At 37.1% G+C, this 12082-nt stretch overlaps 1 protein-coding gene across 2 annotated transcripts in view; it reads right to left on the bottom strand.

Moving 5' to 3' along the window:
- The window catches only part of LOC118852104 (phosphatase and actin regulator 1), a 250220-nt gene that overhangs the window by 151422 nt on the left and 86716 nt on the right, over positions 1-12082 (bottom strand). For both annotated transcript variants that reach the window (XM_036761771.1, XM_036761763.1), the window contains exon 2: positions 5178-5258. In XM_036761771.1, the coding sequence (XP_036617666.1) occupies positions 5178-5258 (81 nt within the window). The remainder of the gene's footprint in view (positions 1-5177; positions 5259-12082) is intronic.

Below are 12082 nucleotides of genomic sequence, written 5' to 3'. Positions count from 1 at the left end.
ACAAAGTCCAGTAGCAAGAGACAGAAATTCCATTGAAAATCACTGTACACAGTATAAAACATTTGGGAGTACACCTGCCAAGACAAACCCAGGAACTATACAAATGCAATTACAAAACACTTTTCACACAAATAAAGTTAGATCTAAACAGCTGAAGAAATATAAGTTGCTCATGGGTAGACCAAGCTGATGCAATAAAAATGACAATTCTACCTAAATTAATTTACTTATTTAGTGCCATACCAATCAAACTACCAAAAATTATTTTATAGAGCTAGAAAAAAATCATAACAATTCATCTGAAAGAACAAAAGGTCAAGAATATCAAAGAAGTTAATGAAAAAAAAATGCGAACGAAGGTAGCCTAGTCGTACCAGATCTCAAACTATATTATAAAGTAGTAATCATCAAAATAATTTGGTCTTGGCTAAGAAATAGAGTGGTAGATCAGTGGAATAGGTTAGGTACACAATACACAGCAGTAAATGACCATAGTAAGATGGTATTTGATAAAGCCAAAGACCCAAGCTTTTGGGACAAGAACTTACTATTTGACAAAAACCATTGGGAAAAGTGAAAAACAGTATGACAGATAGTAGGTATAGACCAATATCTCATACTGTATACCAAGATAAGGTCAAAATAATTACAAAATTTAGACATAAAGGGTGATATCATAAACAAATTAGGGGAGAAAGGAATAGTTTACCTGTCATAACTATGGATAAGGGAAGAACCTATGACTAAACAAGAGACAGAAAGCATTACAAAATGTAAAATGGATAATTTTGATTATATTAAAAAGGTTTTGCACAAACAAAACCAATGCAACCAAGACTAGAAAGAAAGCAGAAAGCTGGGAAAGTTTTTTTACGGCAAGTTTCTCTGATAAAGATTTCATTTTTTAAATAGAGAACTGAGTCAAATTTATAAGAGTACAAGTCATTCCCCAATTAATAAAGGGTCAAAGGATATGAACAGGCAATTTTCAGATGAAGAAATCAATCTCTAAATCACTATTGATTAGAGAAATGCAAATTAAAACAACTCTGTGGTATAACCTTGCACCTATCAGATTGACTAATATGACAGAAAAGGAAAATGATAAACATTGGAGGGGATGTAGGAAAATTGGGGCACTAATGCACCATTGTGGAATTGTGAACTGATTTAACCATTCTTGAAAGCAATATGGGACTACACATAAAGGGCTATAAAATTATGCATACCCTTTGATCCAGCAATACCATTACTAGGTCCGTATCTCAAAGAAATTTTAAATAAGTGAAAAGGCCCTGTTTGTACAAAAGTATTTATAGCAGCTCTTTTTGTAGTGGAGAAGAGTTGGAAATTGAGGGGACATCCATCACTTGGGGAATGGCTGAACAAATTATCATATACGATTGTAATGGAATATTATTGTGCTATAAAAAATAATGAGCAGGCAGATTTCATAAAAACCTGGAAAGACTTAACATGAATTGATGCAAAGTGAAGTGAGCAGAACCAGGAGAACATTGTACACAGTAAAAGCAATATTATATGATGGTCAGCTGTGAATGCCTCAACTATTCTCAGCAATGCAATCATCCAACACAATTCCAAAGGACTCATAATAAAAAATGTGATTCACCTCCAGATAAAGATCTCATAGTCTGAATGTAGATGGAAACATACTATTTTTCACTTTTTTTTGTCTTTTTTTGCCTGTGTTTTCTTTTACAACATGACTAATATGGAAATATGTTTTTCATGATTGCACATATATAACATACCAAATTGCTTACTGTCTCAGAGAGGAAATAAGGGAGTGAGGCAGAGGATTTGGAACTCAAAGTTTTTAAAAGAAAGAATGATAATTCTTTTAAAATGCAAAAGGGAAAAATATTATTAAAAAAAGGCAGAGGTTCTTAACTTGGGATCCATCAATAGATTTCAGGGGGTAGGAGGTCTGTAAACCTAGAGGGGAAAAATATAGTTCTTTATTTTCACTAACCCTTTATTGAAATTTATCATTTCCTTCAATTATGAATGTACGTAACACACCATTTATTCTGAGAAGAGGTCCCTAGGCTTCACCAGACTGCCAAAAAAGATTAAGAACCCTTGTTTTAAGTAAGAACAAGACTTTGGGAGCAGAAACAGGATGGTGTTGAAAAAAGACAAATAAGGGCTCAAGATACTTGGGTCCTCCTCCTCTAATTCTGTCAGTATAAAATATTCTAATTCACTTAAATTCTTTGGGCCTCTGTTTCCTCACTTCTAAAGTAACTAGATGATTTCTAAGCTTGTTCTGATTCTGAAATTCTGTGATTTCATTAAATTAGCTTCTCTACAACATTTGGGGAGTCTAGTGTTATTTACTATATATACTTAAGAGTAAATAAAATTACATTTCTTTAAAATATTCTTCAGGGTAGTTTTTCACTAAATTAGCTTACTCCTATTAAATCTATAAGCCGAGGGAATTACTGAGGCTGGCAAAAAGAAAAGTTAAGGGAAATGAAGTTATATAACTGAGTAAGAGCAAGGCTGGTAATAAATAATGATAGTTTAAATTTATATGATGTTTTACCGTTGGTAAAGCACTTTACAAACACTATCTCATCTTCAAGAACATTAAGGGCCATTATACGTCATTATGCAGTTACTTGTCTTTTCATTCTTCTAAGGATAGAAGTAGAAGGGAAAAAAATTACCTAGCAGCATGGGGGATTTAAGTTAGACTTTTAAAGAGGGCTCCAAGATGATATAAGAGCACAGGGAGCTGGGATGAATCAATGAGATTATGACTCGTTCTTGGGAGAGCTTTTAGTACCAACATAAACACCCCTCAGGGTTAGGTAGTTTTCCGTGTTGTTCTGCCTCTAGAAAAGGTTTAAACTCAGTTTCCCTTGAGATCCCTTTTAGTCCCAGTAGTCTATAATAATTTTAGAAATTATCTTAAAATGTTGGAAATTTCCAATCTGCTTTTAGCTATAATCTCATTCTGTCCCTAAGGAAGCTGCTACTTTCTCTGTCGTTTACTTGTATTTCTTTTGGGCAAAGTACCTGTCAAATATTCCTTTCTATGTCTCCGTCTCTCCTCCCTTCCCCTCCCTCTCTCTCCCTTTCCTCTCTCTCTCTCATAATTATTCATACTCAAAATGTAAGAATTGCCCCCAATCCAATACCTAATCTAAAATGATATTTCCAGATGCTATGGATTTTTAACATTTGTTGTAGGAAGCCTGTGCCCACATATCTCCCCCAAAGCAAAACCAATTGAATTTTAACCCAGCTGTGCATAATCATTTCTTTCAACATATGGTCATTAGATATTGAAAAAAAAACCAGGTGAAGCTTATTATTCTCTCTAGTTAAAGATGAATACATTTAATATAAGATGAGATATGGTCTCCATCAGCACTTCTTCCAGTGTCCTGAAGAACTTATCACATTTAAGAGAACCGTAAGAGAGCCATGAGGCAATTTCCATGTTAGCTATATTAGAAACACAGATTTCAGATGCTGGAAGGGACTAGTAGCTTAACTCCTAACTCAACTATTATCCTTTCAACAGCACTTCTAACAAGTGGAATTTACTCTTTGACTAAAGTTTTTGGGTGCAAACCCACCAATTGTCCAGGCAACACACACTTAAAGGTATTTCAGTACCTTTAAGTTTTAGATAACTTTTCTTCACAATTAACCTAAATCAGCCTCTCTACAACTTCTACTTACTATTCCTAGTTAAGCCCTCTGTGGCCAAGGAGATCCTCCATTCCCATGACAACCCTTAAGATTCAGATTGCTCTTTTCCACAGTAAACACCCCCAGTTTCTTTAATTGGTCCTCATGAGATCCTCTTTAAAATATTAATTGTGGAATTATGTCTATATCCGAAATACTTAATGCATATTCTAATTTGGTTGAAATTCCCCTATTATTGCCCCCAGATATTCCCCATTTCCCTTATCCTGGGTTACTCCTTTCTATCCTCTAAGGTCTTCCAGATTAGCATTTACGCTGCCATCAGTATATTCTAAATCCCCAAATATACTATAGCCAAATTAGTTTGTACAATTCTTGTCCACATGGATAATTACCATTTTTCCATTCTACTGTCTCTTTAATATGTTAGTATTGTAAATCCTTATATAATGTAATTTGACCAAATGAAACTAAGGCTGGCAAAAGAGCAAGATATCATCAGGATGCGAACTGCCTCCACCAACAAAGATCATAAGCCCTCCACGAATTGTTGTGGCTAGAAAAATTCATCGCTTTGGCCAACTTTCTGATAATGAGCTTCTCCAAACTTTGTTTATCTAGCCCACATTGACACTGTTCATTATCAACCCTGAATTTGAAGCTTTTCACAGCCTTGTAAAAGAGGTCAGATAGTTCCACGGTGCTCTGTCCTGGTCAGATTGCTTTTGGATTCCTGGGTTCAATTCCGCATGCCATATTTTAGAGAGAGTATCAACAGGCCAGAGCTTATGAAGAAAAAGGCTAATCGGGCATTTGAAATCATGTTGTAGGAAGACTGGTTGAAAGAACCGAGCTATTTGGCCTAAAGAAGAGACGATTCTCTGGAAAACAATGGCTATCTTTATATCTTTGAGAAGCCAGCATGTGAAAAAGGGATTTGACTTGTTTTGATTGGCCCTGGAGAATGAATGGATGTAAGTGGTTAAAGGGAACATCATGATTTCTAGAATCTTAGATTTAGAGCATTTGGAGGCCATTGTGTCCAACCCCATCTTTTTACGGAAGAGAAAACTGAGGCACAGAGAGGTTAAGTGACTTGCCCAAAGTGATGAAATTAATCTATCTATTAAGTGCCTATACTGACTAATAAGTATCTGAGGTGGGATTTGAAACCATGTGTTCACAACTCTGAGACCAGCTCAATATTTACTACTCCATGTTGCCTCTTGACTTAACATAAGGAAAAATTTACTAAAATTTAAGCTCTCCAAAAGTGGTATGGATTGTCCCAGGAGGCAGTGAGCTCCCTGTCATTGGTAGATGACTATTTAATAGTCAGAATGTCATAGAAGGAATTCATGTTTCAAGAGTGAGTTGGACCGGATGAACTCTGAGGTCCCCTTCTGACTCTGAGATTCCATGAAAACACATCCACACACGCCATGACTCATTTATTGGTCGTAAAGAAGACTTATTCCTCTTACCTTTATCATAGATTTCCTTCAAGACCCCTCGCTTTATAAGCTCCTCTCTGCTTTGTCGCATTGATATTTTCCTTTCCAGGGCTACAAAGAAACGACAGAGAAACAGGTTTGAATCTGCACAAGCACGTTACAAAAAGCAATCCCATTTTAACAAGCTAAGTTCAGCATGCCAATTCGTTACACATTGTTCCTGCTCATGACATCTCTTCACAGATGGCGTTTTTCTTTGAAACCTCTAGTACATATGCAGTATTTCCCACTTCTCCATGCTTCCTTTCTCCCTTGCCACCCCTCCCCAGTAGTTTCAAAATTGATGTGGAAGTGTCAACTCCTTTGTTCCTACTTTAGTGGGTCAGGAGTGAAGTTCGAGGGTAGCAGGAAGGGGTAGAGGAACACAGGCCCACAGGGTGTCCCACCTGTGGCTCTCCTGCTATTTGGCTCATCTTCAGAGCAACTAGGCATGGAGTGAGCTGCATGCCATCACAAAAAGCTTCCACCATCATTCGCCAGAGCCAAAAGTTCAGGGGAGCTTGTGAGCAGGGGTCAGGAAGGGAGAGGAGATGTTCCCCTTGGAACAGCAGGAATAATAGACATGAATTCAAGTGCAAAAAAGCCTCTGAGTATGAAGCTAGGAACAGGAAAAAAGGGCAAGTCAAGGCCAAAAAGCTGACGGGACTGGCTGAAAGGAAGCCTTGGAGCCATGTTTTAACCTGTGCAGTAAAGAAAACTGTGCTAGCCACTGCCAGGAGGGGCTTTTGCGTGTTGAATGTGATAGGTATTTTGGTTAACTTTTTTCTCAGGCTTAGGAAGTCAACAACTTTTTTTTTTTTGAGGCAATCAGAGTTAAGTGACTTGCCCAGGGTCACACAGTTAGTCTCCGAGGCCAGGTTTGAAATCAGATCCTCCTGACTTTGGTGCTCTACCCATTCCATTACCTAGTTGCCCCACAACAACTTTTTTAAAAAAGCAATTAGCCTGTAACAAAAGTGACTTATAAAATGAAAAAGGAAAATGACCTATTCAGAAACAAGATGAAGAGAAAGAGTAAATGTAAGAAGACCTACTTAAAAGCTATTTTTTTGCAATTAGTTCAAATAGGTGGTAATAAGTGTGGTAAAAGGTAATAACACCCCAACTCTGAATTATCCTAGCAATTAGAAGACCTACTCTGTATATATCTTATACGTAACTAGTTATTTCCATATTGTCTCCTCCATTAGAATATCAGCTTCTAGATGGCTGGGACCGTTTTTTTTGCCTTTCTTTGTATCCCCAGCATGTAGTACAATGCCCGGCACAAAGTAAGTGTTTAGAAAATGCTTGTTGACTAAATATGTTCTAAGTATAATGAGCTAGTGTGACTTAACTTCATGGATTTGCTTCCTCATCTATAAATAAATGATCTCTAAGTTTTTTGTTGTTATTGAATGTTTACTTTTAAGTCATAAAATTTAAGCCTGGCATCATATTTGTTATGGGAAAACTTGCATTCAGTTTAAGCTAAAATATTTTTTTTTCTCTTTACCCTCTGCTCCTCAGAGAGAGAACTAAAATTTCTTTAAACTGGGTGAATGCCACTGAGTAGTGTGGGGGTGCTACTGACAGTGGCAAAAAGCCCAGTCTGCCCAAGAGGCCGGCACGCCAGTGGCCCAGAGAGTCTGGCCTTTGCCCCCATTACAGTTGTGCCTACATGTGTGTATCTAGGGAATTGGTCCAGATGATATGCACCACAATGATGAGACACTCAAGCAGAGGCCCAGGGGCCTGAAGTTACATGGTGGTAGATGAAGGCTGAAACGTAGGAAAAGTGGTTTCTACAGTGAGAAAGCAGATACAACACATGTTGGCACCTCTCTGTAGTTACTGTTCTTCCATCTGCACTTATTTTAACTTACTACAAGAAAATAGTTTCTAAGTAGGCCTTCTTACCTTCACTCTTTCCCCCTTCCAATCATCCTTCATCATGGTACCAGACTAATCTTGCTCACGTATATATCTGGGCATGTTACTCCTTTGCCCCAAACTTTTTAACCACTTTGGCAAAGAGATGGGTCACTCCTTTTTACTGTTGAGTCAGAGAAAAAGGTGACCCATCTCCTTGCCAAAGCTGTCTACCCCACCTTCTCCTGTTTCCTGGAGAAGTTTACCCTGTCAATCACTCCTTCTCTCTTGCTCATCCTCAATCTCTCCCTATCTCCTGGCTCCTAAATACAGACATGTTCAGGTTTGTTAAAAGATTTCTTTCAAAATGCTCAGGTGAACTTACATTCATTCAGGCTGTCATCTGACATCTCTCTTTCCTTTCACTGCCAAGCTCCTAGAAGGAATCGTTTATCCTGTCTCCAGTATCTCAAAACTTATTCATTTCCCAACTTCTTACAATCTGACTGCCAACCCCACCACTCAAATAAAATTGCCCTTCCCCAAGATCATCAGTGTTCAGTTGTTAATCCCAGTGGCTTTACCCCCTCTCTCCCTCCTTCTACTTATTCTTACTAATTTTCACCTTATTATTTAATTTGACCTTTTTGTTCCAGTCTCTCAAGTTCTTCTTGATCTTGCTTCAATTGTCTAACATATAATATGTTCCTCTCCTAGTTTAAAGTCTTTAATATCACCTTCCATCTAAGGTACTTCACACTTCTCATTTCAAATAATTCATACACAATTCTTATCTTGTGATACTATTTTCAGTGCCACTTATAAAATTACAAAATAGCTAATTACCATAGCTTCAAAGACAACATCACCACTGTCCTGGGAAGGGATATAAATTAGGAGCAAAAAAAAGAGAATACAAGTCACCCGCCTCTGAATATTTTAAAGGAATATTAGTTTAAAAAACACAAAATAAAGGGAGAGGAAGGCTTGGGATGGGGAAGAAATAAGCTATGATGGTTACCTTCCTGCCCAGCCAAAATAATGGTTATCCTCCTGTCCATCTTGAAAAGTATCTGCTGAACTAGGACTTTGGAAATGAGGTCCAGTTTCTAGCATTTTTTGTATATAGAAATGAATAGATGCTTGTTGAATGCAATCAAGGAGAAAAGAAATGAAGGGAAAAATATAAAGTCAATGGTTTGTTGTGTCTACTACCAATCAGGGACTGGGCATGGAGATACAAACAACGTAAAAAAAAATCCCTACTCTCAAGGAGCTTGTGGTCTAATAAGGCAGAGGAAAAGAAGCTTCTAGGGGCGGGGGTGAGGGGGTGAGGTAAGAAGGACAAAGCAATGGCTTTGTTACCTATTGAAAAGGTGGGGAACTGAAATCAACTGTCTAAACAAGAAAAGAAGTGCCTCTTCTACCCACTCTGGGAGTGAGGGGAAAATAATAGTGATTTGATGTTGAGAGAGAGGGTGGAGTTGGTTCTGGCAATCTGGCATGTGGGAAGAGAAATGTGTGTAACAGATAAGGAGGCTAAAAGGAACCTTCCATATATATATTTTAAGGCTGAAAATCCATTCTAAAATGTAGGCATCACTTTAATATTATACTTTGAAAAATGATACCCAGAGCCGTAGGGAACATGATGACCATTGTATGAACAGATGTCCACTAAAGGACAATGGAATGTGTCAAAAAGAAGATGAAATTAAATTGGCTCCCTTAACACATAATTAAGACAGCTAATCAAAACACTGCAAATTGAACAGAAGAGAGAGACTCACACTAAAGTAAGAGTCATGATTTATAACCTCCCAAATAATAGCAAGCCCAAATAAAGGTACTTGAACAACTTTGAAAAACAATTAACCAGACGAGCCACAGTAGAGAAATTAGAAATTTGATACCACCTCCCCCATATGAATATTTGTAAATATCCTAGACCAGATGGCAGGCATGCAGTATTAAAAAAAAAAAACCCAAACCTCTCTCATCAGGAAAGAACTAAATTTCCAGCCTGCTGAAGGCAATTTGTTAGAACAGACTGTAATATCAACACAGATAAATAAACCTTCAGCAAAGCATGAAACACACTATCTCAAGTGTCATCCAGATAGAAAAAAAAATCTAAATCAAGATAAGCTGGCCTTATAAAACTGATTCTATTTCAAGGGTCATGCAGTTAGAAAAAAAATCTAAATAATAGATTATATTATATATACATACATAAACATACATATATATGTAATATGCTGGCCTTTAAAATTTTATTATATGTTAACATTGGATAAAGAATCATTTTAATGACTCACAATTTTTTTTAACTGAGAAATATAGATATTTACATATCTATAAAATGAGATTTATAGGCTCTTGAATTGGTTACATAATCCTACAAGAAGTGATAATATCTTAGATTCATATTAGTGATTTAAGTTTAAAGAGTGGCTTTCTCTCAAATGTCTTATAAGGTAGGTGTATCATTTGTCCTATTTATAGATGAAGAAACTGGGGCTCAGTGAGGTCAATGGATTTACTCAATATCAAAGAGTTATTAAACTTTAGAGGTAGGATTCAAATCCATATTTCCTGATTCCAAGTCCAGTGCTCTTTACAGTATAAAACCCTACCTTTCCCACTGTGTTGCTGTTCAGTTGTTTTCAATTGTATCTGACTCTTTGTGACCCCATTTGGGGTTTTCTTAGCAAAGATATTGGAGTAGTTTGCCATTTCCTTCTCCAGCTCTTTTTACAGATGAGGAAACTGAGGCAAGTACAGTGAAGTGACTTGCCCAGAGTCACACAGCTAGTAAGTGTCTGAGGCCAGATTTGAACTCAGGAAGATGAGTCTTCCTGGGTCCAGGCTAAGCATTTTATCCCCTGAGCCACGTAGCTGCCCATAGCTTACAAAAATACCATACAAATACTAGAGGCAGCTGGTGTTAGAGTGGAAAGAGTACCTAGCCTAGAGTCAGGAAGACCTGAGTTTAAATACAGCCTCAAACACTTACCAGTTGTGTGACCCTGGGCAAGTCACTTAATCTCTGTTTGCTTCAGTTTTCCTTAACTGCCAAACAAGGATAACAAAAGCACCTCCCTTTTAGGAATGTTGTGTGCATCACGTGACCTAATATTTTCAAAGGACTTAGCAAAGTGCCTGGTACGTAGTATGTGTTACATAAATGTTTATTCCTTCCTCTCCCCCTCTACAAAGTACTGGAAGAGGGGAAAGAGGGACCAGCAGTGCAAGGGAAAACATATCGTAAATTTTAAATGATAACCTTACTTCGAAATACCGTTTCCTAAAGTCTACACACACATACATACATATAAACATATATATATATATATATATATATATATATATATGCATGTATTTTTCCTGCTGCTTAAAGTCCCCCTCCCAGGATTGTTATCAGAAAAAGGCCAAAGCCTATTGTCACATGACCCAGAAAATGACTTTGTATGGGCTACTGACATTTTTGATTTCCACCTAACTTGGAGGATATCAGAGAGCCCCAGTGAAGGTCTGAGAACTTTGATGAAATATTGAGCAGCCGTAAACAAGGAAGGGCTTACACAGTGCACGACTAGCAAAAGGAAAGTTTATCATCAGGCATAAGCAGCAATTCCAGAGATTTTTGTAGTTAGGGGCCATTTGGGAATTAGGACAGAAGGCTTGCTTAAGTGCACAGGCTGGAAAATTGGTCAGTTTTACTTTTCAAGGTCAAATCAGTATATAATTCTCATTCTACTGGAAAGAAAGAAAGGGGGAAAATCACAAAAACCTTTTCAAACAAGAGGAACCTAATTTCATTCAAGAAAGACAGTTAAATACCTGTGTCTCTTATTACAAGAAAAATCTCCCGTAGTATAAGAGCTGCTCTTTTAGCCATGAAAAACAAGTAATTCGATAGAAGCAACACAATTAGTACTATCATTTACAGCCAGGATCATAGCTCAAAAATTCCACCTGAAATACAACGATCTCATATTTATAGCTGGACTTTGCTGGCTTTAGACAAGATACATCAACGAACATTCTGCTGCTGCTTAAAAGTTACTTTTAATATTTGGAATTCAAGTGAGCAGCTTCTTAGTATATATGAAGCACAGGATAGAGATCTCCTGTTTTCTGGATGAACTAATTTGAAAGGTCACTCAACTTCCCTAATGCCCAATTTCCCCATCTGTAAAATGAAGAGGTTTTAAGGGGGTCAAAGACAAGAAGAAAGTTCAATATATGTGCCAGACTATTCATAGCAGCATTTTTTTTTTAGTGGTAGCAAAGAACCGGAAATAGGGTAGAAGTTCATTGATTTGGAAATTGCTGAACAAACTCCAGCATACGAATGTAATGTAATGTTATTATGTGGTTTGTTGTTTAGGTGATCAGTTACATCTGACTCTTTGAGACCTTATTGAGTGGGGTTTTTTTTGGCAAAGATACTGTAGTGGTCTGCCATTTCCTTCTCATTTTACAGATGAGGAAACTGAGGCAAACAGGATTAAGTGACTTGCCCAGGGTCACACAGCTAGTATGTGTTGGAGGCAGGATTTGAGCTCAGGTCTTGACTCCAGGGCTGGCATTCTATCCATTGTACCATTTTGCTGCCCCTATTATGCAGTAAGAAATTACAAATATGAGGAACTCAGAGAAGTTTGAGAAGTTCTGCATGAAGTGATGCAAAATGAAATAAGCTGAATCAGAAGAATATAAATAACTACAGTAAAATTAAGTCAAAGTTTGAGTCAAGTTGTAATAACAAGTCTTGATTCTAGAAGAAAAGTAGAGAATGAAGGGGACAGAATATTTCATCCATTATGAGATATGGGAAGTATATTACCAATTTTTACCAAGATATTTTCACTTATTATGAAGAATGATTCAATTTGAGGGGATGGGGAAGAACTAGATATTTATTCAGAATATGAGATATGCAACATGAACAAAAAAATCAATGAAACTTATTAAAAAATAAAATTAATAAAATGAGAGGGACGGACTTCCACTTTTAA

Source organism: Trichosurus vulpecula, chromosome 1, assembly GCF_011100635.1.
Source record: "Trichosurus vulpecula isolate mTriVul1 chromosome 1, mTriVul1.pri, whole genome shotgun sequence".
NCBI lineage: Eukaryota > Metazoa > Chordata > Mammalia > Diprotodontia > Phalangeridae > Trichosurus > Trichosurus vulpecula.
Note: the sequence above shows the minus strand (reverse complement) of the source record. Positions and strands in the feature narration are given on the sequence as shown.